This window comes from Monodon monoceros, unplaced genomic scaffold (genome assembly GCF_005190385.1).
Source record: "Monodon monoceros isolate NGI ecotype Baffin Bay Population unplaced genomic scaffold, NGI_Narwhal_1 Super_Scaffold_15, whole genome shotgun sequence".
NCBI classification, from domain to species: Eukaryota; Metazoa; Chordata; class Mammalia; order Artiodactyla; family Monodontidae; genus Monodon; species Monodon monoceros.
The window spans coordinates 87,091,596-87,118,844 of record NW_021703771.1 but is presented as its reverse complement, the minus strand read 5'-3'; the positions used below and the strand labels follow the sequence as shown (position 1 = coordinate 87,118,844).

General features: G+C 60.9%; 1 protein-coding gene across 7 annotated transcripts in view; it reads left to right on the top strand.

The window, feature by feature from the left end:
* The first annotated feature begins 462 nt into the window (after positions 1–462).
* Positions 463–27,249, top strand: part of FRMD1 (FERM domain containing 1) — a 38,582-nt gene continuing 11,795 nt past the window's right edge. The window contains exons 1-7 of one of the 7 annotated variants that reach the window (XM_029223341.1): positions 463–733; positions 1,173–1,293; positions 15,896–16,055; positions 16,250–16,396; positions 18,552–20,108; positions 20,225–20,361; positions 24,389–24,479. In XM_029223341.1, coding sequence (XP_029079174.1) covers positions 20,257–20,361; positions 24,389–24,479 — 196 coding nt within the window. In that variant the 5' untranslated portion in view covers positions 463–733; positions 1,173–1,293; positions 15,896–16,055; ... (1 more) ...; positions 18,552–20,108; positions 20,225–20,256. Of the gene's footprint in view, positions 734–1,172; positions 1,294–15,895; positions 16,397–18,392; positions 20,109–20,224; positions 20,362–22,827; positions 23,576–23,703; positions 23,819–24,388; positions 24,480–27,249 lie in introns of those variants that run through there. The other 6 variants (XM_029223340.1, XM_029223342.1, XM_029223344.1 and 3 more) reach the window with 6 other exon arrangements.

The window sequence follows — 27,249 nt, the reverse complement described above, 5'->3', positions numbered from 1 at the left end:
GGGTTCTGGGTCCCCCCGCAGGTCACCAGGTCCCTGGGCGCACCTTCGCTCGCCAGGCACCGCGCTCCGCGCTGCGCCTCCAGTGCGAGCGGGTGCGCGCTGGCTGGTGGAGGTCCGGCGGGACGTTTCCACCAGACACCACCGGTGCGCCCGGGCCCGTGCGAACGCCGGAGAATGGGACCCAAGGACCTTGCGACCCCGTGAGGCTGCACCCTCAGCAAGGTGCGACCCGGGATGCTCAAGCCCCGCGGCCGGGCCGTCCAGCTGGTCCGGCGGGGAGGGAGGGCGGCGGGGGTGGGGGGGTGAGGAAGGGCGGGGCTGGGAGAAAGGGGGAGAAGGCGGGGCGGGGGCGGGAGGAAGCGGGCAGTGGCTGGGGCGCCGGCCAATCCCGAGCCCGGGCACCTCCCCCTGGGGGATCGTCCCCAACCGCCGCCCCCGCGGGTTCCAGCCTGACTGCAACCGAGCTGCGGCGACGTTCACTCCGCCGCCCCGGGACCCCGACCTGGACCCTCGCCCAGACCCTCACCCCGACCCGGAGCCGGACCCCGATCCCGAACCGGAGCCGGACCCGGAGCCAGACCCGGACCCTGACCCAGACCCGGACCCTTACCCCGACCCGGACCCCAACCCGAACCCAAATCCTGACCCCGATACGGACCCCGAAGCCCACCCAGACCCCGACCCGGACCCGGAACCGTGAACCCTGTCTGGACGCCGACTTTGATCCCCGCAGGTGAGCGTGTCAGTCTCCGCGGCGGGGGGCACCCCCTTCCTGCGACCCCGGCACCGCCGTCGCCTTTCCTGGTTTACGCCTCTAGGTCCCACCCAGAGGCGAAGGTCAGGACCCTCCCCCGGGCCTGCTATCGCCCCTGGGCGTCTTCTTACTTAGAGACCCGGTCCGGGCCCAGGCTCTGCGCGGAGCGGTCCGGCGCTTCCCGGCCAGCCCTTCTAGAGGAAGCCCCCGGCCCCTCCGGCACCCCCGCCCCCCCCGGCCCCCTCCGGCACGCCCACCCTGCACTCCTTCCGCGGCTTCCCGCAGCCCCATCACCACCACACCCACACCCCACGTTGGCCCGTAATCCCGACTCAGTCCGGGGCTGCGGCGCTGGTCTGCATTGGCGGCGCGGCCTCCTTTATCCGCCCCCCGCCCCCCTCCCCGACTCTCCATCCAGGTGCGGCCTGAAACGTGGGCTTTCTGAGCTCCTTTGGAGAGGGCGCGACTCTGAACGTTGCCTGAGGCTGACCTGGAGGAGCCTGGAGGACCGGCAAAAGCACCGAGAGGGAGACACCCAGGTGAGGGGTACCTGCCTGCCTGCAGGGTATGGGATTCCCAGGGGGACTGGAACTTCCCAGGTCACAGGGTCGGGCTGTTCTGGGTGATTTGTGTGTGTGTGTGGGGGGGCGTTGGTGGCATTGGCGCAAGGCAACAAAACGACATTAGCTGTGAATCACCAAGTTGAGGGCATTCCTTGGTTTAGCAGCGTGGCCACGGCCCCTCTCTTCTTCCTCCCCAGAAAGGAAGGCTGGAGCAGAAAGCGGCTGGGGAGTGGGGAGGGGCTGCGGGGGAGGGGCTGCGGGGGAGGGGCCGCGGGGGAGGAGCTGAGGCCAGCGCTGGGGTCAGTGGGTGAGTGTGTCTTCTTCCACCTTCTGAGTTTCCTTGAAAGGCGAGCGGACTTTTCTAGGACGCTGCTGGTGGGGAGCTGGGCCTTTCCATCGGGAAGGGGGCTGCTGGCCACTTGGCCCTGAAACACCCCTGTCCCCGCTTTTCTGTGGAACCTCGGCCCCCTGCCTCCATCAAGTATGGATGAATGTGACTGAAGACAAAAAGGGATGTGTGTCCCGCGCCCACCCACCCAGTCCCAGTGTCCTCCCAGCAGAGGCAGGCAGACAAAAGGAAGTGGGGGAAAGGCCCAGCCCAGGCCCCGCGGCTGTGCTTACCTGGGGGCCGGGGTGCGCAGGGCCAGCTGCTTGCTTGACACGAGGAGGCTCTAGAAGCCACGCCCCACGTAACATAGTTGTGTCCAGTTCATTCCCCTTGGACTTTCAAGGATCTTCTGGTGACCAGGATGTGGTGACACGAGGGCACAGAGGCCCCAGCCTCCTGCTGACCTGGGTTAGGTTATTAAAGTGGTGGCCTTGTGGGCCCAGGTGGGCATTTTGTGGCAGCCCCTTCCCGGCCTCTGGGCACGGGCTGGATGGCTTGTGGGTATGTTGAGGTCCACGCCCCGACGGTGGGGCTGTAGGTGGCACGTGCGGGGCTGTGTGTGTGGCAGGGCCCTGCGGCCCCCAAGTGAAGAGGGGCTTTTCCGAGAGCAGTTGTCATCAGGGGCCGATTCTCCCAGACTCCGGTCTGGCACCGAGCAGTCCCTGCAGTGAGCGAGAGACATGAACCTGAACCTCAGGAAATGCTAGGCCTCCCAAGACCGGGAAGACAGGCCCACTAGAACCTCAACGTGTTTTTCAGCAGGACACGGCAGGGTTGGGTGGCCTGCCGGCTACTCAGAGGGCAGGGCCTGGTCGCCTGTCACCTCACCCCAGCCCCACTTTAGCCAGGACTGGTCTGCCCCACGGGGACTGTTTGGGGCACTCTGCCCTCCTCCTAACAGGGGCCTGCAGAGGGCCTCCATTTCCTCTCTTCTGGAAGCAGTAACTCCCCAGGAGCTTTAATCTGCCAGCCGTCGCTGCGCCATTTTACTCTCGAGAAGGATGGGCTGAACGCCAGCCAGCCGTGTTGACAAGGTGCAGGCCTGCAGGTTTCCCGTCTCGGCCACCTGATCCCGCCAGGAGGGCTGTTTGTGCATCTTCTTAGGCGTGGCTGCCCCCCCCCACTCCGCCCCAGCAGAGGTGGCTGACACTGCACAGATGCGCCCTGTGCTCAGGGCAAGCAGAGCTGCTCCTTGACTCCTGGCCCGTTGGTTTCGAGGCCTCAGCCTTTTTAGGAAGGTGGCTGGTTTGGAAAAGTACAAGACTTGCCTACACAGAATCGCTGGCTTCCTTAAAGTTTGAAGTGTCCCTGACGCAAAGACCAGGTACTTTGTACTTGACAAGAACTGTGCCTTGTTTTCGAAATGACTGGATTTTGAGGAGCTGGTCAGGTCTCTGCCATGGCAGGACCACGGGGCTGGGATGTTCTCAGATGACACCTGCTGTCTGAGGGTGGCTGTCACTCAGGAAAGCGTCGGGGTCACCTGAACCTTGTTCTCCCCCATCCTTAGAGCACACAGTGTGACCCAGGCACCTGGGCGCGGCTGAGGGTGGGTGCCAGCAGGGTGGGAACGTCTCTGACTATGGGAACCTTGCATCGCCCTGCACCCCTGCGCTCAGCCCCTTCCCCAGTCCCTGCACCCCTGGGCTGGGTCCCCTCCCCAGTCCCTGCACCCTGGGCTCGGCCCCCTCCCCAGTCCATACACCCCTCAGCTCGGCCCCCTCCCCAGTCCATACACCACTGGGCTCGGCCCTCTCCCCAGTCCCTGCACCCCTGGGCTCGGCCCCCTACCCAGTCCCTGCACCCCTGGGCTCGGCCCCCTCCCCAGTCCTGCACCCCTGGGCTGGGCACCTCTCACCCTGCAGTCCACATCCCCCTGTGCCCCTGCTGGGAAGCCCGGTGGGAGGCTGGTGGGTCAGTCAGCGAGGCGACTCAGTGAGCAAGTGCGAGAGCGACTGTGGCCCTCCCGACACAGATGTGTGGACGGGGGTGGGGAAAGGGGGCCGTGCACCCTACACCAGCGTCAGCGCCCCAGGGACCCCGCCCTCTGCTCCCCACACAAGCCCAGACGCGGCCTGCGTGACCATGCTCCCTGTCCTGTCTACAGAGCACGACAGGGCCCAACACCTGAGGCTCCCTTCTCTAGGCACCCGTGGAGGGACCCCTGGCGGCAATGGCAGCGGCCCCTCTGGGCGGGTCTGGGTGGCCGCTGGTTCCCGGGGCACCACCTGCATGCACGGACCTGACTGTGATGCTTCTGTCATCACCAAGGGGGTCGTTATTCCAGTTACTTCGCTCGACAACATAATGGATCAGGAAGCAGAGAGGTTTACAGGGTGCCCGCGGGCCCCAGGGCCCCAAACCCTGGCGGGAGGACGCCTAGAGTGTGACCCTGACAGTGCGGTACACGCAGGAGGGGGGCTGAGCGCCGGCAGGATGAGCCCTGAGGCCGCGGTGCCTGCCTGGACGCCTGGACGCCCAGGGGACCCTGCCCTTGGCCGTTTCCTCCTCGTCCCCTGAGGCCACGGCCAAGACCCCCTGTCAGCGCCTCCCTCCCAGCCCCACCCAACAGGGAGAAAAGTCTGGGGGGAGCGGGTGAAAGTCAGTCCTTTCTTGGAGGGGATCTTCACAGGTGCATGCCCTGTGCCACGAGTCGAGCCCCTGCCAGGACACAGGGCTGAGCGGACCTGCCTCTGCTCTTGTAGAGGAAGCCACGGGTGACCCTGCAGCTTGTTCTCTGCTCCCGAGAGAGGGACGTGGCCCTGGGCTTCTCATGCCTGGGCACCGGGCAGCTGGGCCCAGGGGCAGCGAAGCAGCCGGGCACGGACCTGCCCTAGGAAGTGTGGGGCGCAGCACGGGAGACCAGCCCGAGGACACGGGGGGCACAGAGGTCTGGCACACAGGAGTCCATGTGCCCGGGGAGATACAGGGTCGGTGCCAGGTGGCTGGCGGCCAGAGGCCTGTGGACGGTGGGAAGGGGCCTTGGCCTGAGGTAGCGCATCCCAGGCGGAGGGAACGGTACTCGGGACGGCACAGAGGTGGGGTCCCCAAGGTGGGGGGACCCTGAGGTGGGGAGCCTGTGCGGGCCGTGGTGGGAAGGCCCCGTAGAATTCTGGACGCGGAGAAGGTGAGGGGCTGGGCAGGAGAGGAGGAGGTGGAGGACGACAGAGGCCGGCCGCTGCGCCAAGTCAGGGGGAGACGCCCTGAGGGGCAAGGGTGCCTTTGGAGGACTTGCCCTGGGCAGGCGACAGGCGCATCCCACCCTGTTTCCAGACGTCTGTCTGGGCAGCTGTGAGGAGAGGGAGGGAGGGAGGGAGGGAGGGGCGTCAGGGGAGCAGGCTGCTTTGTTGGCCCAAGCGGGACACGTGGGCGGCACAGGCCAGGCTGGTGGGAGGAGAAAGGAGGGAAACGCCAGCGCATGGCGCAGGGCAGAGAGGAGGTGGGACAGGTCTGCTTCCCTGGACCCGGCAGGCGGGGTGCCCTGGAAGGGAGGAGGGCAGAGGACCGTGCAGGAGCCCCCCACCTGCCCGCGTGTGTTCCGCGGGGCGTCACCAGGATGCAGGAATGTGGGTTCAGATAAATAGAGTGGGTGTCGAACATGGGGGTTTAGTCGTGGTTCTCCGGGAGAGAGCTGCATTTTGAGGGGCTGGATCGCGACTGAGTGGCGGGCAGGTCTGAAATCCATGGGGCGAGCCAGGCGGCAGGGCTGCAGACCCAGGAAGAGCTGGTGCTGCAACTGGAGTCGAAGGCCGTCTGGAGGAGAATGGCCTCCTCCGGGGACCTCAGTCTTGCCTCAAGGCCTTGGACCGCTTGCGTGCGGCCCGCCCACACTGCGGACGCTCACCGGCTTTACTTAAATCAGCTGTTTAGACCATAACTTCACCCCAAAACCCCCTCCAAGCAGCCGGACACCGGCTATGTGGCCCAGCCAGGCAGACACACGAGGGCTGGGCAGCCACGAGGCCGCATGTGGTCCTCTAGGCTGGGCACGGGCCTGTGGGCCCCTTTCGGGTGCTGGGGCCCTGGGGTCTCAGGAGCGGCCAGCTAACTCGTGACTGGGACCCCAATAAGTAAAGGTTTCCCCCAAGCCCTAGTGCACGCTCCCAACGTGGGAACAGCGATTTCAGGGAGCGGTGCTCAGCGCGACCCACCCAGCTTTGCCCTTGGCTGGTTCGCAGGCTCGGGAGTTTCCCGGGTGGCATTTGAAGTTGGCTCCGTACGTGGAGGGCGGGAGAGACCAGGAAAGAGGCAGACACCCGGGCGGCAGGTGCAAGTTTACTAAGCAGGGACTTGGGTGCGACGCCCATCTCGGGCACCCCGCCCGCCGGAGTCTCAAGTTCACACGGAGGCCCTGACGGTCGGCTGAGTTCACCTCCAGAGGGCCTCAGCCGCGGCTCTGACGCTGCCTCTCCTGCGGGGACCAGCGGCAGAGCCTGCGTCCGAGGGCGGGTATGGAGCGTCTGGGTCCGGCTGGTGGTCAGCCGGTGGTCACGTTCTCTCGATGGCCGCCTCCACCGTGGGGCGTCCGCTGGAGGCCTCGCGCTTCCTCCGGGCCGACACGCATGTGTGACCCTGATCACAGGTGAAACGTGCTCCTCCGGGGCCGTGGTCGATGAGCCAGTGCAGCCCTGGGGGCCGGCAGGCAGGGGCTGGGACTCGGGGCGGGGGCACCAGGCTGCTGGCCGAACCCCTCCCAGTGACCCCGCAGGCCACGTGCTGGGTGCAACATGAAAGGTGATGGAGACCCTTTGGGGGCCCCCGTGTAGGAAGCCTCTGCTTCCCCAGGAGGTGCCCCCCGCTGTGGGCCTCAGGCCACTGCTCCGTGAGGTTGGGCCCTGGACCCTCCCCAGTCTGGGGACCTCTGTGTCCTGGGCTGACCCTTGACTTTGCCTTTGAACGCGCAGGGGTCCCGGGGCTCACCCTCCAGGCAGAGGGAGCACCGGGCAGTGCACAGCCGCAGCAGGGTCAGGCCCCAGGCCAGAGCAGGCCCCTCCACCCCCCGCCCCCCCTCCCCCCCCCCGCCCCCGCTCCCGTAACCTGAGGAAGGTCTGGGAAGCTCGAAGGCAGCAGCCACTCCCCGCACCCACCAGGGCCCCCCCCGCCCCCCGCCGCCCGGGGTCCACACTGCGTCAGGCCTACCCCGTGCCGCCTGGGCACGTCCTCGGGCCACATGAGGCCCCATCGGCGGAGTGGACGCCCACTCATCTCGGTGTTGGAGCCCCCACTCGGGCATCTGTCCATCTTCCCGCATCCGCGCCTTTCCCAGAGCTCTTGCCAGGTGACTAGTTAACCAGATAAGCTGGTCCCTGACAGGGGCGCTCCCCTGGCCCCCCAGGACGCTCTGCCCCCGCGGCCTCCCTTGCCTCCTCCCAGGGCGCCTCTCCCCCAGAGCAAGCGTCCCTCACCCCGATGCTCCTTAGACCTGAGCGGCTCGCTCTCAGCTTCGAGGGGTTTTGCCGTCGGGATTCGTCCTTTGGGTTCTGGAAGGAGAGGACGTTTACTGGTGCTGGACCCTGAGACCGGGCTCTGGGGTGGGCGTCTGTGCCCTGCCCACACGTGGAGCGCCCTCAGAAAACACCCAGGGTTTGGAAAAACCATTCCTGCACCCTGGGAAATAGGATCGGGCTGTCGGCTTCGGATAACTGGTCACCACACCCGCCATTTCCCGCCCACCACGGCTTTGCCCTTAAACCAGCGCCGTTTCATGAATAATGGTGCGTGTTTCAAACTGGAACTGTCGGTTTGATGCTGTTGGTTTGAAGTTGGTGTGTATTTGAAATCGTTCTCGATTCTTTGCCATTAACAGCAACTTGGATCAGTAACGTCTTTGAAGACGCGCGCTACGCAGAGGCTCCCGCCCTGGCTCTTCCCTGGTCTCCCGAAAGCAGGCACCAAGCGCGGCTTCTCCGCTGGGCCTGGGCTGCTGCAGGGGCTGGGTGCTGGGTGTTCTGAGGCTCCAGATGACAAGTGTCAGGACCCACACACCCTCAGCAGCGGGAGGGCGAGCAGAAGAGCCGGGCATTGGAGCTGCGAGCCTGGCGGGCTGGGCGCCCCATCTGTGGCCAGCCTGCCTGTACAGGCCCAGTGTCCTGGCGCCCAGGGGAACGGGCCCGAAGTTGCTGGGAGCTTGGGCCGGTCTGGCCTGAGGCTCAGCCTTTCCTCAGTACCGTGCTTTCCTAGCTGCGGGCTCAGGTTTTCGTTCCACTTCTCAGCGGTTGACAGCTCTCAGCAGGGGGAGCCGCTGCCTCGGCGGAAGGGTCCCTCCGGGGAATCATGCAGCAGGGAGGGGCTGACGTGGGCGTCGCTGTGCCACGTGCGTGCGGGAGCTCGGTCTGCGGTTTTCTTGCTGCTCAGGACCTGTCTATAAGCTTCCACCCCTGGTTTGTAAACTCATAGGGTGAATTCGAGAAGAAGCAGCCACCGTCCCCTTTCACTAGAGCAGTCTTGTTCATTCTCTCTGGAATTGCAGGACGCCTCATTTCCTGCTGCAGGGATGCCCGGGCATCCGGGCTGGGAGGCCCCTGGCCTGGCTAGCCCTGTGGAGGCAGGGTGAGAGCAGCACCGGCCAGGTATCTCGGTTCTGGTCTTGGTGATTGGTTCTGTTCCTGGGCACTTCTCTTGTCCCTTTTGTCTTACGGGATGGCACATATAAAAGCGTTTGCAAAAGTTTAAAGTGTAAATATACAGAAGTGAAATATAAAATGCATTATATTTAAAGAAAGTATGAAAGTGCAAATGTGAGGTCTCAGCCAGGCTCCCCGGAGGTGGAACCTTGCTGAGAAGGGGCAGGAGGCTGTGACAGGCGAAGGTCAGGCTCTGCTGAGCAGGGAGGGGTTCAAGGACTCCTGATTGGGAGGGGTTAGCTAGCTCGCCAAGGTCCCCTGCCAGCAAGTGGCTGGTGAGGACACACGTCTGTAGAGCACACGCACCTCTTACACTGAACGAGGGACACTGAGGTCACAGCACACGACACATGAGACAACAGCCTCGTTTCACTCCACCCGCCAACAAGAGGAGCTTATCTGTTGGATCCCCCAGCCCCTCAGCTTCCTAAGCGAAGAAGCAGAAAGTTCTGGAAGAGCAACACTTTAGGTGGCTGTTCCGAGTGTCTCATCATGAGGGAGGGTCCAGATTACGTGAATTCCACTCCCAACACGTGCCATTAACAGCATCTCCAAACACTTCCAAAGACCTTTTGGCCTCTGAATGCCCTGGTGTGCTTCTCCAGACCTGAGAACCCATTGGAGGTTCTGAGAAAAGAGTCCATCTTGGTTTACATTTCTCGGGTACTGCTGTGACCTTGAGCAGATGGAAACCTTGGGGTTGGTCCAGGGAACCTGAGCCACCTTGTAAAAGTCAGACAGACCTATAAACTTGGAAGGATCCTTGTCAGGGTCTACAGTGACACTTCCGCTTAGGAAATGGGTTTGGTCGTGGCCAAGTGTAATACCAAGTGCACTGGTCCACCGCCACTGACAGGGCTTCTCTTCAGGCCAGGAGAAGTGGGAGGGGGATGGTATGTGGGATGACCGGATGGCCATGACCTTGAGTTCTCAAGGAGGGGGGCGTGTGATGGCCACGGCCTTGAGTTCTGAAGGGGACACATGCCAAGGTCCAGGGGCTTGAAGGCCGAGGTAACTTTCAGGACTCCGGTATCTCCTTGGTGGGAGGTGTGCGCCGTTCTCGGGCTTTGAGCTGGAGTGCGTGATCTGCCCCATGTTTTAGCAAGAATTGGGGGCTGAGATGTTAAGAGCACAGGGCTGGGGGCTGAGAGAGGAGACTTTGGGAGCCCCTGCGGTAGTCCAGGCTAAAGAGGAGAAGGGTGTGGACCAGGCAGTGGAGGGGGGCGTGGCCGGAAGGTGCTGGGCGTGGTTTGATGATAAAACCGTGAGGATTTGCTACCATCTGGACTTGGGGTGGGAGAAGAAAGAACCAGGCCACTCCCAAGCCGCTGTCCAGAGCAGAGGGCAGGAGGGACAGAGCGCAGTGGCTGAGGGGCTGTTTTTGCTTCCCAGGGACTCGGGCGGCACCTGGCAGCTTGTCTGGGGGCTCAGCAGACGCCTCCCGGATCAATGAAGGGATGGATTCCGCCAAGCGCGGGGGTGACCTGCCCCACGCTGCCCGGCTGGCACCGCATGTCCCGTGACCTTCCGTCTTGGCCGAGGTCCTCACGCCTGTTTCAGGGCAGAGTCCTGCTTTCAGATGAGCAGGGCCGCTGTGGCCGGGTCTGCGTTTGGGCCTCCGCGGCCCGCACAGGACCCTCAGAGGCCTCGGGCGGGTCTCCCCCGCGCGGGTGAGATGCGCTGCCCCATGTGTAGAGGATTCAAAAGCAGCAATAAAACGCACTGGACAGGTCTGCTTTCCTGTGGCCGTCCACGGCGAGTGTCAGCCGCACACCCCCTCCGTGTGGGGTGGGCCGTCCCCACCTCGCCCCTCTGCCCCGCGCCCGCCAGTTCGCTTAGCGCAGGATCTGCGGAGGCGCGGAGACTCGGGGACCCTCCCCACATCACCCCGCTGCCAGTGGCCAGTCCTGGGTGGAACCCGTAGCCTGGTGCCGGTGTCAGCACCTTCCCTGCCCCGTGCGGCCTCCCAGGGGAGACAGCCCCAGCGTGTGGCCCTGGCACCTGGACAGCCTTTTGCCAAAATCCACTGTACTTTCCAAAGTGTGTCTTTCTGCTGAGCTGCAGCTCCAGTGTCCCTGTGCGTCAGAGCAGTGGGACAGCGTGGGCTCCCAGCGAGGGTAGGCGCTTACCCAGAAGAGCTCTCAGGCAGGCCTCGAGGGGCAGAAACGAGTCACCCAGCAGCAGACACACAAATACATCACAGGCACCTTGCTTTGGACCACTCACAATTGGGAAGAAGTCAGCTTCGCTAGACGGGGTCGAAGGCAGGAGCTCCTGCAGCTGAGCTGCGCGCACGGCCGCCTGCTGGCCAGGGCTGCAAGCGTGGGTGCTGAGCTGCTCCCCAAAGCCCTTGCCCCCTGCTCCACACGGCCGGGCAAGCTGCCACCTGTGCACAGCCAGCTTCGCTCTTCTGGGCGTGTTGGGGGCATAGGGGCTCTAATTCCTAAGTTCACAGTCATGGCAAGTTCCGCACGGAGAGGAGGCTGGCGGGGAGGGAAATCCAAGAATCTGCTCTCGGGGCAGAAGGGGGAAATGGGAGCTGGGGGTGGGGCCTGGGCCACTGCCCAGCTGTAGTAACTGGCCGAGTCCTGTCCTTTCCTGCACTCCCTCCTCCCATCCTGGGTCGCCCCAGAGCAAGACTGAGGGTTGATGCAGGGCAACCCCAGGGCTCCTCTGCCGACCTTACGGAGCTGGTGACAGCGACAGGAGGTTACAGCTGGAGCAGCAGAACCCCACGTCCCAACTGGAACAAGCCCCAGTTTGCCCCACCAACTAACAGCTGCAGCCTTTGGACGAGCACCCGGCTCCTCCAGCCTCAGTGCTCTTATCCCTGCAATGGGAACAAGGAAGTCCTTGCCCCCAGCTTGTCATAAAATGCGGGGGGCCCATCAGCGTGACTCAGAGCCAGCTCTCCCCAGGAACACCCCAGCCCTGCCGTCCTGCGGCGGCGGGGGTGGTTTCTGCAAACACCAAATTCTGTCCACCGCCAACACCCTCCGTCTGTCTGTGACCCACGCTCCCTGCCCCGTTCCCAATTTCCAAGTCTGTGCTCTGCGTGCACTATTTAAAGCCCTGTGCAGGAGGGGTGAAGGGCCCCAGAGGGTGACGGGGCCACCATCCCATCCACAGGGGAGACCCTACCAAAATGGAGGGGGTACGAGGACAGTGTCTTGCTTCACCCCTTTAAGTGACGTGACCCAAGGAGAGCCGACATTAGGCGGAAAGTAACTGCGGGCCTCAGGACCGCTCCCCCCACGCCGGCCCCCAGCTGTCCCGTTCTATGCCTCAGAGGGGTTGGGCTTAGGGTTCCCCGCCTTGCTTGCTGGCAGGAGCCCCGCTGGTGAGCGCATGCAGCGCTCTGGGAAGCGGCTCTCACAGTGAGAGGTGAGCTGAGACCCAACTCAGTGGTGGGAATGCCGGGGTGAGATGGAAAATGGGGGTGGGGATGTGCTCCAGGGCGGCTCAGGGGACCGTGACCAGAGATGCTGGGACGGCACCCCCAGCACCCGCTCCCCTGAAATAACACAGTCCCAGCTGGGGGGGGCAGGGGAGGGGAGGTCCGAGGCAGCTGCAGGAAGACGGGGGGCGGGGCCTGAGCAGGAGGTGGGGGTTGGAAGGATGACAGGAGGGCGCAGTGAGCACACCGCCACAGGCTCCATCCAGGACTGGGGCCCCGGCTGGGGGCGAGGTTCACCCCTAACGGCAGGGAGCCCTCTTTTCCTAACTGATGTGACCTTTACATTCTTCCTGATGTTCGAAGTTACCCCCATCCACCGTGCCAGGTGGAGATTTCGAGTGATATGCTGTTCTGGGGAGGTGGTGTCTGGAGGGGGAGGGGCGCTGGGCGGCTGGGAGCCATGGAAGGTCAGGGAGCAGGTTTGCTGGAGCAGCTGCAGCCTCCCTGCGTTTCCCACACCCCGTTGTCATGGTCTTCAGGGCAGGGCCACGCGTCCCTTGTTCTCTACAGAAGACTTGAAACCTTCGCCGGAGTCCCTGCAAATGACAAGCGTCCTGCAGGACAGGCTTCCTGCCTCGGCCTCACGTCCGTCAGCTTCCTCAGCGCCCCGCCCAGCCTCGGAGCGCACGTTGCCGTCCCCCTGGGCCCCGCAGGCTTGCCCGACACGCGGGTTCCCTGCGTTCATTCGCAGGCACCGCTGACCACAGCCGTGTGTGCGTCAGTCCTGGGAGGACAGGGCCCCGTCCCCAGCCCCCTGCCCAGTGGGACCTTAGCTGTAGCCTCACTCCCAGCCCTAGCATCCAGCCCCTAAGATCAGAGGCGGCTCTGCAGCCCCGTCTGCACATGATCAGCGCGTGGCCGTGGCCTCTGCTGGAGGGTGACCGTCCCCCAAGTCAGCCCTGTAATGGAGGTGGGAGCTACGGAGGCGTAATCTCATGGGGCTGCTCGCACCTCCTTCTTTCCGTGGACTCAAGCCCTTGGCAGGAATGAGCTCGCCTCGACCTTGTGGTGGGCACCACCCCGTCGCAGGGGCCCCGCTCCCCCTCAGACGGGGAGAAACGAGGCTCTGGCCCCAGGGGCTGCCTCTCAGGTTCGAGACCTTGTGTCCCTCTGCCTTGCCGAGCTGGGTCCCGGGAGGCTGCTTTGTTTCTGCAGGGCTGAGCACTGTCGTGATCTAAAGGGCACAGTGACTGGAGCTGGGACTGACGCAGAGGGAGGGTGTGTGGCTCCTGTGTGTGGGGGAGCGTTTCCTGGGGGCGGGGGACGGGGATGGCTGCTTGGGGCCGGGACAAGCGCAGCCTGTTTCCGGGGAGCCTTGCTGATGCGGGGCACCACACACACACCCACCCACGCTCCCCCTTCCTGCGGGCTTCGTCCTCCTGCAGCCCACGGGAAGGGGCAGCGCGTTCAGGGCATGTTGTGAGCACTTGCTGCCTTGGGCTTTCTTAATCCAGGGGTTATGAGGTTTTCACACTCGTGAAGCACAAACACAGCACGCATCCCAGCCCGGGGTGCAGATTTAAGGAATCTTTGCTACACGCATGGCTCCGATATTTCCTACTCAGCTCCATTCCCGGCCCGCGGATGGTGGCAGCTGCACTGTGACGGGCTTGTTTTAATCTGACGTCCGTAGGGGCTGGTGGTCCTGGGACAGGCTGTTTCCGGGGGAAGAAGCAGAGGCCTGAAATAGAAGTTGCCTTCAAATCTTGCCAAGGCAAATTGAACACGTGAGCCAGCTGACCTCACCAGCCACCGTAGTCCTTTCTGGGGCTGCCGGCTGGCCCCCCCTCACCTGCTGCTTGGGCTGAAGTTCCCCGGGCATCCCCTGTCCTCATCCCCTCCACAGGGCTTCAGGGCAAGTGTGGGAGACCCTGGCTTAGGGAGTCTTGAAAATAAAGTGTCACACGTAACACGAGTTGATTTATATTAAAGACTGGGAAGGGCTCGGGTTTCACAGAAGAGGTGTTTCACTCTGCTGCCCCCCAGTGTGTCCCCCTGGGGGCCGGGCGCCGGCGGACTTCCTGCTGCCAGTCCCCATCCTAGTGTGGGCGTCCATACCTGCTGACCCCGAACTCCGGGGCCCAAACGGGCCCCCAGCCATGTCCACGCCCCACACGGTCGGCCCTTACGTGTTCCCATGTCTCAGCAAATTCTTCCAGATCCATCTCTGCGCCCAGGGACGCGGGGACAGGGCAGCCCCTCCCACGATCTGACAGTTTCACTGTCCTTCCTGCCGTGCTTCTCAGATGCCTTTACTGTTCGGATTAATTCATTTATTTAATTTCTTGTTCAACTAGGTTGGCTAATTTTCTGACTTCATAGAATTTTGTTCGCTATGATTCATTTCTCTGAAGTAGAAACCATTCTGTGAGAACACACGAGAAAGGCACACATCCTTGAGATACGCTTCTCTGCCCCAAGTTCTCGTTTTCGTGCCTCCTCTTCCTGAGAGCTGCGTGGACGCTAAAAACGCAAGTGCCCCACAAATGGGCAGTTGACTCGAGAGCTTTGTTGCACTGGCATCAGGGCCAGGGAGTGAGCCCAGAAGCAGGTTCCCTCGCTCACAGCAGCTCCCCGGCTGGACTGGGGGACCGGGCAGGAGCTGAGGTGCCAGGGCAAGTTACTGGGTGGCTTGGTTTTAGAGAGTTGCGTGAGAGGAACATCGGAGCACAGCCTGGGGGAAGCGGTCTCCGGTGAGTGCTGGGAGGTCCCTCCCCAGGGGCCGGGGGCCTGGTGCTCCTGTAGCTGTGGTGGGCATGACCCTCGTCCCACTGTGTCTGCTAACGCGGTCCCTCGGCCCCCTTCCTTTCTTTGTCTGTCACCATCGTGTCCCTGGATCTTAGCCTGAGAGTAGGGCCCAGAGGCGCCCTGCGATGTGCCGTGTGAGGCCTGTGGGTGGCAGGTGAGCCCGGGCGGGGGCGGAGGGGGCGGTGCCAGCACTTGCTGTTGGCAAATGAGGAGTTCGCCAGGCGCTACTCCCCGCAGGGCGTCGCTTTGGAACCCTGGCCAGCTGTCAGCTGGAGGAAAAGCAGCTGGCGCACCAAGGGGTGGACGATGGGCTTGCACGCCGCCCCGCACCCTGCTCTTGGGCCCTGGGTTTTAATGGAGGTCAAGAGGTGGAGCGGGCGGCAGACGCAGCACAGCCCGCCCGCGTGGGCAGCAGGCAGCGCTCCAGCCGCCTAGCCTCTCCTCTGGGCCGGCTCTTTTCAGCCCCACAGGCACCCGGGCCCTGGACACCCGCGGGGCGACCCCTCCAGTGTCTCCGTCACCGGCCTGGCGCTGTGAGGGGTCCTCAGTTCCCGTCGCCCAGCAGAGGCACATCGGGGATCCCCCAGCGCTCCGCACCCACCTGCAACTCCCAACGGCAGTCAGACCCCTGCGCTTCCCCAAACGCTGACGTCTGTCATTCCTGAGTGCGGGAGTCACCCTGGACGTGTCCGTACGAATGAGCACTTGTCACGTGACTCTGGGGGGGGTTCTTAGAGACACTGTAGCCCAGGGCCCTGCACAGCATTTGGTTCTCTGTGCCTCACGTTCCCTGCGGATAAAATGAGCAAAATACGCTGCATCTGGCCAACCGCCTTTTCAGGGAAGGTGACAATAAAAGAAGCACTTTAAGAAGCGGTGTGAGAACGGCCCAGGGCGGCTGGGCTGGGCTGGACTCTTCACTGGACGCCGGATGGGTCAGGCCGGAGGCGCACCAGAGGGGGCGGGCAAAGTGCACGTGGGCGTAGCGGTGGGGCGGAAGGCAGGCGGGCCTCCCCTCCCCGACCACTAACTAAACAGCTCGACCCCTGAACTCCCTAAAATGGGCCATTGCGGCCATCAGAACTGGCTCCGTAAAGGGCAGGCGAGGCACACAGGGAAGGGTCCACACGCGGTACTGATGGTGCAGGAGAGCCTGTCATCAGGGCACTCACACGTGCACACGCCCGTGTGCACACACACACACGTGGCGCATGCACACACACACACACACCTGCTGGAGGGGCATTTCCGGCTTCTGTGCCATCGACTGATGACTTTTTGTAGTTTTCTACTATTTTATAACGTATTTTAGTAGCCTTATTGAGGTAGGATTTACATACTGTAAAATACGTTCATTTTCAGTGAACAATTGAGTGAGTTTTGGTAAACTTACGACTGTGCAGCCTCCACCGTCTGACTGTGGCACGTCCCCACGCCGTGTGCAGGCTCCTCCCCCCAGGCATCGCACACCTGCTTCCTGTCTCTGTGGATGTTGCCCCTTCTGGACATTTCATGGAATCATGTAAGATGTGTTCTTTGGGTCGGCATGACTGACGTTTGTCCACCTACCAGTATTCTGCTCCCTTTTATTGCTGAATGGTTTTCCTGTGTTGTTTTGTGACACCTGTTCTTTATGGGCTTATGGTTCAGAAGCTTCATTTCTAGAACATTCTTGGCAGGTCCATCTCATGCTAGAGTCTGCTTTCTCTCATCCAGAGAAAGGCAGGCTGCACAGAGAAGGGATCCCGGGGCAGCAGCCCTCAGGAGGGCCCAGTGCAGGGGTGGCCCGCCCCCCAGACCCGGAACCACAGACTCTCAGCAGGTGGCCGCTCCCCACCTGAGCACCCACCCGGCTCAGAAGACGTGAGTGGTTTTTTGTTTTGAATTTTTTTTTTTTTAAATACAGCAGTTCTTATTAGTTATCTATTTTATACCTATTAGTGTATATATGTCAATCCCAATCTCCCAATTCATCCCACCCCCCGCTTTTCCCCCTTGGTGTCCATATGTTTGTTCTCTACATCTGTGTCACTTTCTGCCCTGCAAACCGGTTCGTCTGTACCATTTTTCTAGGCTCCACATATATGAGTTAATATACAATTTTTGTTTTTCTCTTTCTGACTTACTTCACTCTGTATGACAGCCTCTAGCTCCATCCACATCTCTACAAATGACCCAATTTTGTTCCTTTTTATGGCTGAGTAGTATTCCATTGTATATATGTACCACACCTTCTTTATCCATTCGTCTGTCGATGGACACTTAGGTTGCTTCCATGTCCTGGCTATTGTAAATAGAGCTGCAATGAACATTGTGGTACATGACTCTTTTTGAATTATGGTTTTCTCAGGGTATATGCCCAGTAGTGGGATTGCTGGGTCGTGTGGTGGTTCTATTTTTAGTTTTTTAAGGAACGTCCATACTGTTCTCCATAGTGGTTGTATCAGTTTACATTCCCACCAACAGTGCAAGAGGGTTCCCTTTTCTCCACACCCTCTCCAGCATTTGTTGCTTGTAGATTTTCTGATGATGCCCATTCTAACTGGTGTGAGGTGATACCTCACTGTAGATTTGATTTGCATTTCTCTATTAATTAGTGATGTTGAGCAGCTTTTCATGTGCCTCTTGGCCATCAGCATGTCTTCTTTGGAGAAATGTCTATTTAGATCTTCTGCCCATTTTTGGATTGGGTTGTTTGCCTTTTTAATGTTGAGCTGAGCTGCATGAGCTGTTTATATATTTTGGAGATTAACCCTTTGTCTGTTGATTCGTTAGCAAATATTTTCTCCCATTCTGAGGGTTGTCTTCTCATCTTGTTTATAGTTTCCTTTGCTGTGCAAAAGCTTTTAAGTTTCATTAGGTCCCATTTGTTTATTTTTGTTTTTATTTCCATTACTCTAGGAGGTGGGTCAAAAAAGATCTTGCTGTGATTTATGTCATACAGTGTTCTGCCTATGTTTTCCTCTAAGAGTTTTATAGTGTCCAGTCTTACATTTAGGTCTATAATCCATTTTGAGTTTATTTTCACGTATGGTGTTAGGGAGTGTTCTAATTTCATTTTTTACATGTAGCTGTCCAGTTTTCCCAGCACCACTTATTGAAGAGACTGTCTTTTCTCCATTGTATATCCTTGACTCCTTTGTCATAGATTAGTTGATCATAGGTGTGTGGGTTTATGTCTGTGCTTTCTATCCTGTTCCACTGATCTATATTTCTGTTTTTGTGCCAGTACCATACTGTCTGGATTACTGTAGCTTTGTAGTATAGTCTGAAGTCAGGGATCCTGATTCCTCCAGCTCCGTTTTTTCCCCTAAGACTGCTTTGGCTATTCGGGGTCTTTGGTGTCTCCATAAAAATTTTAAGATTTTTTTGTTCTAGTTCTGTAAAAAATGCCATTGGTAATTTGATAGGGATTGCATTGAATAGATTGCTTTGGGTATTACAGTCATTTTCACAGTATTGATTCTTCCAATCCAAAAACATAGTATATCTCTCCATCTGTTTGTGTCATCTTTGATTTCTTTCATCAGTGTCTTACAGTTTTCTGAGTATAGGTCTTTTACCTCCTTAGGTAGGTTTATTCCTAGGTATTTTATTCTTTTTGTTGCAACGGTGAATGGGAGTGTTTCCTTAATTTCTCTTTCTGATCTTTCATTGTTAGTGTATAGGAATGCAAGAGATTTCTGTGCATTAATTTTGTATCCTGCAACTTTACCAAATACATTGATTAGCTCTAGTCGTTTTCTGGTGGCATCGTTAGGATTCTCTATGTATAGTATCATGTCATCTGCAAACAGTGACAGTTTTACTTCTTTTTTTCCAATTTGTATTCCTTTTACTTGTTTTTCTTCTCTGGTTGCCGTGGCTAGGACTTCCAAAACTATGTTGAATAAGAGTGGTAAGAGTGGACAACCTTGTCTTGCTCCTGATCTTAAAGGAAATGCTTTCAGTTTTTCACCATTGAGAATGATGTTGGCTGAAGACACGAGTGTTTGAAGTGTGTTTATCTCACTCCCAGCTTCCTGAGAAGCCAGAGGACAGGGGTCCCTGGCTGGTGGGAGCGGGCCCCGGGGCACCTGGTGCAGACCCTCTGCAGCCTCTCCGGGAAGTGCACCCACTGCCCTGATACATGATGCAAGGTGGAGCATTTATCAACAAGAAGCAGCCTTTCTTTTCCTTTTCGTCACTGGAGGTGTTTGGAGCTCCTTTGCCAACTGTCACCTACGACACGGCCAGCACCGAACAGGCAAGTGAGGCACCATCACCCAGTGTTGGTCAGAGGAGCACACCTGGGACGGAGCATCTCGGCTGTGGATCATTGAATGCCCAGCGGGGGCTGACGTCCATCCCTGACACCTTCCTTGGGAGAAGCCCCACTTCCGTGTCCCTCCGTCCACCACCTCAGGGTTCCTCTGTGTGTGTGTGTGTGTGTGTGTGTGTGTGTGTGTGTGTGTGTGTGCCCACACTTTGTGCAGCTGCCCGGTCACCTCACGTCCTCCCTGTTTGCTCCTTATAGCAGGAGCACCAGGGACCTCTCGTCAGTGGGTCACAGGACATCTCGGCCAGTGAATCGAGCAACCAGGGTGCACATGCAGGGGATCACGGGATACAGCATCTGTTTTCAGGCTCTTTGGCCATTTTAAAAATCATTAAGTTGCCGGTAAAAAGGACACACACATCTCGGAAGAGAATAATTTTGCATTCACCCTGGAGAGAAAAAGATAGGGCGGCAGCCTCTTCAGATTCACGTGTGACCCGTACAGCTGGGCGGGAATCACAGGCAGATAGAGCCCGCAAGAGGTTTCCTTCTCTCCATTGTGTTCCCCACCTTCCAGCTCCATAGGGCCAGACGTAGGGACAGCGGGAACCGAATTCCCTAGGACCTGCCCAGCTGCCCCTCGAGGAGCTTCCTGTGTTTGTCAAATAAAAGCCCCTTGGAGTCCCTCTCAATGAGGGACAGCTCGGGACCCTTCCAGGCTCACCCCGTAACGGAAACACGGGGGTGCCGGCCGGCCTGTGGGAGCAGAAACCGCGTTCAGGGGGCTACAGGGGCCCCGCCCTTTAACACTGCTCTTCCCCGCGGGTCAGAGCTCATGAGCTCAGCAGTTCACCGGCTCAGGGCCCGGCCGGAGGCTGTGACCTCGGCCCGAAGGGATCAGAGTGGGCCTTCAGGGAGACCTTGTTTGGGGACCAGTGTCCGCTACCTCATCTGCTACCTCGGGATTCATTTCCAGACGCGAGCGGCAGGGGCTGCAGTGGGGACCCGGGCGTGCCTAGTACTCGCGGTGCCCCTCCAGCTCCTCCAGTGCCTGCCACGGCAGCCCTGGGTCCAGCATCTTTGCCACGGGCCTCGGGTGGCCCTACTCTCGGTCCCTGAAAAGGAGAAGGCGGTACATTGGGGAGTTGGCTTAGCTGCAGCCGGGCGGTGCCAGCCTGGCGCGTTGTTTATTTGCATTCCAATCAACCTGCACGTAGCCGGCTACTTATGACCCTGGACCTTGGCCTGGCTCCACTGCGGGCGGTTTCCCAGCCAGGAGCTCAGCAGGGTGCCTGTCCCCAGGGAGCCCGGAGCTGGGTGAGTCTGGGGGCGCAGGGCCGCACCTGTGTCCGGCCGGTGGAAGAGGGCCCACGCGTGGTGACACACGGTCCTGTGCCTCCGGTGCCGCGCCCCTGACGAGCTCTCTCCTGCAGGGCGGATGGAGGGCTCCTGGCCCTGAGACCCCATGTGCGGCTGGCGGAAGTGGCCCTGGGACGGCGAGATGCCCTCGGAGCGCAGGGACGTCCTGGTGCTACTCCCCACGCGGGAACGGCTGCGGCTGGCCGTGGGGGTGAGCGCGGAGGAGGGCTGGGTGGGCGACAGCGGGGAGCAGCAGGGGCTACGGGGTGAGCCAGGCCGTGTGTGAGGGGTGGCTGTCGGGACCACATGGGGCCAGTGTGCCGGCGGGCCTGCCCCCTGGGACCACACTGTGTTCTAATCACACCACTGCCCCCCAGCTTAGAGAAACGGACGCTGGCTCTGGCCACCTTTACCCAGTGTGTGTCCCTCTCGGTCTGCAGCCCCCGGCTGTGGCCCAGGCCAGACACAGTCTGCAGCGTCCGGCGCCTGCGTGGGCAGATTTTGTTCCGAGGGGCCCATCCCTTCTGGAGCCTCTTCCCGTGACCCAGGCGGGGGTGGAGCTGAGGGCAGCTGCGTCCTCGGCCTGGAATAAACACTAAAGCTGCTGACGGAACCAGATTCAGACCTGGCAGATGGGAGTCAGGCCGCCCACACCTTGTCTGCGGGTGACCGTGAGGTCCTGCCTGGAGGGGCGAGGCCGCGGGTCTGTCCTCCCAGGAAGGTGGCTCCCGCCTTCCCTGGAAAGGGCAGCCCCGAAGCGCTGGGCTGGGGACAGCGGAGCAGGGGTTCGCTCGACAGTGTCCGTGAGAGACGCTGCTTGGCCTCTACCTGATGGCCACGTGACTCAGGTTGTCCTTTCAGGGGAGATGTGAATTGTCGCTTAGGCGTCCATGGATTCACTCCACACGCAGGATGACACGCAGGCGCAGGTACAGGATGGAGGCTCTCTTTAGGAAGCGTGTGACTCCTGCAAGCTCCCACCAGACAATGCAGCTGTTTGAAGTCAGAGCCATTAGCTAAGAAGCCTCATCGCCGAGGGGGTGTGTGCCCGACTCTGAATGCCACCTCGTCTGTGAGGACCAGTGCACCCCTGGGGACGAAGCTCGCCTCTACCGCCTTCCCCAGGCCCCCGGCCACTCCGGGGACAGCGGCTGCCACGCAGACGTCTTCAGGGCGCCCCGCAGGCCCGGCCCCACCTGCCCCTCCCTCCCTGTGAAGGAGCGCCCAGAATGAGAGAGGGGCTGCGCGCTGGCCCCGCACAGGGACTCCCGGCCCCGCAGAGACCCTCCCCGACGGGACCTCCCGGGGAGCGGGGGTACGGAGAGCCGGGGAGGGGAGCCCCCGTCTCTGTACAGCAGCTGTAGGGGTGCGTGGGGCCTGGCCTGAGCACAAACACCCACGGGGACACACCGGACAAGCCGGCCGTCTGTGGGCCCGCTGCTGTGCCCCACGGCAGCTCAGAGCCTGCACCGTGGGCTGCCTGCGCCCCAGCTCCGGCACTCCGGACACGGGGCGTCTAGTGGGTCAGTGCAGGGCCAGGTCGCCTCCAGCCGGGATTTTGACGTCTTTCCACCTCATTCCAGTTGCCCGAGAGAAAATGAAGTGGCCTGAGCCCTCCGGTGCCAGGCGGTCTCTGGAGCTCGGTTGTAGTGGCCCTTCCAGGCGTGTCTGAGCTGAGGTCGAGGTCTCTCTTCCCCATCTTGGCCCGGAGCAGCTCCTCCTGCGCTAACCGGTGCCCCCGTGTGTCCGGCTCTGCCCCCTCCCTTAGCCCTCTCCACGCGCAGCCGGGGCCCTGCCCCCCGCTGGTCTGATCTCAAAGACGGGAAGCTGAGGCCCAGGGTTGGCGAGCACTTGGTGCCGAGTTGGGGCTGCAGCCCAGGCCGCCTGGTTCCAGAGCCCGTCTGCGTTCTCGCTGTAGGTGTAGCCCCCTGCCTGCAGGGGAGCAGAGCCAGAGGGGCGGGGGGCGGGCGCTCTGGAGCCCCAGGCCCCGTCTTGGAGGCACGCCGGGGAGGGGTCAGCCCTCCCATTTGGCCCGTGAAGGGAGTGTTCCTGATAGATGTTGCTGACTGTGAGAAATAAGTTCCTGTTTCTGCATCTCCCTTCTGGGAACGCAGGGTGCAGGGTGCGAGGGCGACGGAGAACTCGGGAAGCTAACGTCCATGTGGAAATGTCTATCTCATGTGTTCAGCCATCGCGGACGCTCGGGCTGTCTAGGGCCCAATCAGAGGAAGACGGAATCTCTGTGTCTGTCTTTCCTTCCTACTCTCACCTTGTCTGCCTGTCTTAGTTGAGTTGAGAGGCAACAGAAAGCGCCTAGAAAGTTGGCTGGCCCCTGGGGGAGGGGGGTAACCTCATTGAAGGATAACTGTGGTTTGTGAAACGCAGCACTTGAAGTGGGAGGGGTCTGGCGAAGAGCGCTGGTCCCTGCGGGGCTGGTTTGGAGCTGCCTTTGGGAGGGGGCGGAAGGGGTCTGAGATGCCCCATCACTTGCCTGAGTCCTGGGAATTTCTCCTCTGCTCAGGGACACACTTCTGTACTGGAGTCAAGGGCCCCAAGCCTCGGCGTCCCCATCCAGCAATGAGATGCTGGAGCTGATCGATGGGCTTTCCGGGGGTTCGCTGTGTCCTTAGAGGTGCCTTATGCCACAGGGAGGGTGCAGCAAGGGGACCTGGGGCAGGGGAGGGGGAGGGGAGGTCCTGGGGCATTGGCCCTGCCCTATGTGAGCCTGGTTCCTCGGTGAAATTCACGGGAAGGTCTTCCTGAAGGACTGTGCAGCCAGAGCAGAGCTGAACCCTCTAGATGGAGACGTGGATCTTGGCTGCGACGGGGCCCACGGAGCCAGCCTCCAGTGCCTGTGGCCTCGCCCTCCTGGCCCTGCAACGCGGAGCCAGCAGAGGAAGTTACTTCCGGGGTGTGTGCACTGGGCTAGCAGTGAGGGAGGACCCCGTATTTGACTGTACCGCGTGCGTCTTCACACCAAGCATTAGGAAGCCATGGGCTGGGAAAAGCCTTGCTGCGAATATGCGTCACCGTCATCGCGGGCGGAGGGATTGTCCCTCACCAGATCAGATGGACGATGACAAGGCCGGCCTCCCGGGCACTGACCACTAAGAAGTGGGACTCCCCGAGTCGCAGGAGCTCCGCCCGTCCCCGGGAAGCCTGCGACCAGCGTCCTCAGGCTGCCCGGGCCGTCGCACTCCAGCCCCTCAGCTGCCCCCGGTAAATGGGTCTCCGTTCGGTGAACCCGAGCCTCCACCAGCCGGCCTCACACACACGGACACGGGCGCCAGACAACAACGTAGGTCTGTGGGGACCAATCACCGGCCCAGGAAGCACAGAGGACAGAGGACAAGACCCACCAGGGAGATGTGTCGGCCACGGGATAAAGGACCCTGTGTGCCCAACAAATCAACGGCCAGGGAAAGGTCCTGGGGTGGGGCCTTCCTTGAGTCTGGATTCAAATCAACAAAGCTCGAAAACGTTGACGTTTGTGAGACAACCGGAAATTTGAACGTGTGAGATGGCTGATATAAAGACGTTGTTAACGTTTTAGGTGTAACGAAGCATTTGTGGATAATGGAAAGCCGACTGGCTAATAGTTGTGGTGAGGGTGAGAGCCCGCCCTTTCGTGTACACACACCGACGCAAGAGAGACCTCACTCGTGCAGGTGTGGACGCACACCCAGGACTGAGGCCGCGTGGGAGCGGGGAGGGGTGGGGAGGTGACGGCGCTGGGGCTGGGCCTGGGCCCTGAAGCCCGGCAGGAGGTCCCTGTGGGGCAGGACGGCTGCTGTGGCAGAACTGGGGCGTGGGGAGACATGGGCCTCCCCTGCAGCACACGCCCCTTTCAGGGGTGCCCAGATGCCAGCCCCGCTTTCAGGAGTCACCTAGCGATGCTGGCTTAGGGTGAGGAGAGAGCCCAGTGGGGTTCCTGGGGGCACGGAGCCTCCCACACCCCGTCCTTGGAGGGAGCAGCCTCCTGTCCTGGGGTTGGACACGCCGCCCCCGCCCTCGTGAGGGTCCCACCCTCTCACAGGCGGCCTGCTGTGTTGGGGGGACTTCTAGCCGTCAGCCTGGGGAGTGACCAGGGACCCCGAGCCCTGACCCTGCTGAGCGGGAAGCCTGCTGAGCCAGACCCCCTGCCCACCAGCCTGGCTCAGTGGACCCTCCTCTGGACTCCCTCCTCTTCCAGGGGTCGCCCTGCTCGGCGCCCTGAGCACCTCCCATCTCTATCGCAGGTGCAGGCCGCCGGGCACGAGCTCTTCCAGCAGGTGTGCGACCTGGCCGGCATCAGAGAAGCCCACTTCTTTGGCCTCAGTGTGATAAGAAGTAAGCAAGTGTCGCCTGACGACCCTGGGCCCCCGGGTCCCCTCCCAGGGCGGGAGAGCGGGTGCTTGGGGCTGAGTCTGAAGGAGACCCCAGGCCTCCGCCTGGTGCCGCCTGGTGCCCACGTGTTCCAAGGGCACCAGGGTGTCTGGGCGATTCCCCCTCGCTGCACCGGAGCACAGGCGCACGCACTCGTGCTCACACATGCAGGTATTTACATACTTGCACGTTCACACACATGCGCACTCAGGACACATGCACGTGTTCAAGTGTTCACACGCACACACACACACAACCACACTCGTGCACACTGTCTCACATGTTTACATACTTAACCCATTCACACGTGTGCACTTACATACACACATGCTGGCACACTCATACCCTTACATATTCACACTATAGGCACACACGTATTTACATGCTCTCACACGGGTGCACACATGCACACACACACATATACACTTGCACACTCCCCTCCTCTGGAGAGAAAGGGTGAGCAGGCTGGAAGCTTGCTTTCTGGAAGCCCTGGGCCCTGCTGGTGTGCAGGGCCCAGTTCAGAGCCGTGGGTCAGATGGAGCCTCCGTGGACCCCTGGTGTGAGGAGGGGCAGTGCTGGCAGACGAGGTGGGGCGGCCGCCTTGTCCCCTTGTCCCAGGCTCCCTCCAGGCCCCCGGGCTGAGTGGACGAGCACAGAGGGCAGAGCAGGGGAGCTTGACCCTCCGCCTGTATCCCCCAGCCTGTGCACCCCAGGCAGGCGTCCAGGTGGGGGCTGAGCGAGATGGGGAGACCCCATGGGGACATGGGCTCTGAGGACCCGGCTTCTCCCTCGGCCGTCCGTGCAGCGTGTCCTGCAGACTCGTGAGCATTTCTCTGAGGGAAACAGTCCTGCGGTGGCCCCTGCGTGATGACCCAGGCCTTCGTCCCACGTGGGGTCCCTCGGCCCAGCCGCAGAGAAGATTCCGTGCTTGGGCCGCCTGACCTCTCCGGGCCCTGAGCACAGTGGTCACTGGTGCGACTCCCGTCCCTGCCAGGCTCTCTTTGGAGCTTGTAATTTCGTCTCAGCATGGCTGAGAGCCGAGCCCTGGGACTTCTGGTGGCCGAGTGCCTAGGGACTTGGGGGGCGGGGTGCGGGGGCGCGGACCAAGCAGGGAAGAGAAGGAGGATGAGGTGAGGTCACAGGTCAAGGTCCCCATGGGAATTCCTGCCCTTAGACCTGGCCGTGCGCCCCCTGGCGTGGACTTGGAGTGTCCCATGTGGGACCCCCAACCTGGCCCGGGGGAGGTGGTAGAGCTCAGGACAACCACCTTTTTTCCTGTCAGGAAATCGCTCCCCACTTCCGGGCCCCGGACAGAATCGGGGACATCGGTAAGACGGTGCTGCAGGCAGGGGGCCCAGCGCCCAGCATGGGGTTCACGTCCTGGAGGAGCGGCTTTGGGTTAAATTTTAATATTAGTGGACTTTTCCCAGTTTGCAGGGAAAGCTCAGTTAATGGGTAGCTTTGCCCCAGTTTACACTTCCGTCCAGAATCGCCGCCTTAGCCGTTGGCCGCCGCCGCCTTGTGCCTGGCCCTCGCAGACAACCAATCAGGACGCGAGCGTTTCTAAGCGTTTCTAAGCGTTTCTAAGAAGCTTGGTTTGTTTGGGGGAGGAGAGGGTTGCCAGTGCCCATTCCTCCACAAGTCTGTCGTCTTGTTCTAGAAGTTTCCCGCTTCATGGAAATGAAGTCCCCATCGTTCCAGAGAGGGTCCTGGTGGGCCTGGTGGAGGCTGAGCGGGGGGCTGGGGTAGGTGGCGGGACCGCTCACTTCGCGGCACAGGCCTCGTGGCGTAGGACCGGGCACACGCGGGCGGTAAAGCAGAGAGAGGGCACGCACACACGTGGTGACTTCGTGCGGGGACTCGTTGAGACCCGGAGCCCTGGGGGGAGGGGGTCACAGGCTCTGGGGGGGCCCTACCCCTGGGACGTGGTGGTTGGGTTTAGGGGTACCCTTTTCCTCCTGAGCTTTGTCACTTGGGAGCCTGGGCCTCTGGAGCATCTGGAGGTGGCTTAGCTGAGGGCGTGTGCCACTCCGGGCCTCTCTGGTCCAGGACAGCCGCCAGCCCTTGGGTCCCCCCGCCAGGGCTTGAGGTGCAGTGCCGCCACCACCTGACCCTCCGAGGCCCCGCTGGGGTCTGGGTGTGGGACGTGCAGGCGGGCTCAGACTCAGTGGGTGGGCACGTTGGGGGCTCCAGACGCGGAGTGAGGATGGACCTGAAGGCCGGCCACCGGGAGTAAAGCAATCGAGGGACGTCGGGGGAGGGGTGGCAGGCTGGCCGCCGGAGCAGGGAGGTCTCAGAGGGAGAAGCAGGGGGCCAGTGGCGTTCACAGGCCCACCCCAGTCTCCCTCTGCCCAGGACGGCGGGCCGCGCAGCCAGCCCCCCGTCCTGCAGGTAGCCCTGCAGGATAGAGGAGAGACGCAATGCCCATTTTACTGAAAAAGTACTTTGAGGATTTCCAGACATCCCTGAAAGTAGAGACAACAGCATGCAGCAGTTGCCAACCTTTTGCAAACCTGCTCCTTTGAACCCTGAACGTTTTGCTGGTTATTTAAAATAAATCCCAGGCTTCATGATACTCCATCCCTAAATACTCTTTACGTATCTCTTGAAAGAGAATATTTTCTTAAATAGCCACAATGCCATTTGTACACCCAACAGAATTAACACTTTCTTGATATTATTATTTTATTTATTTTTTTTATTTTTTTTTTTTTGCGGTACGCGGGCCTCTCAC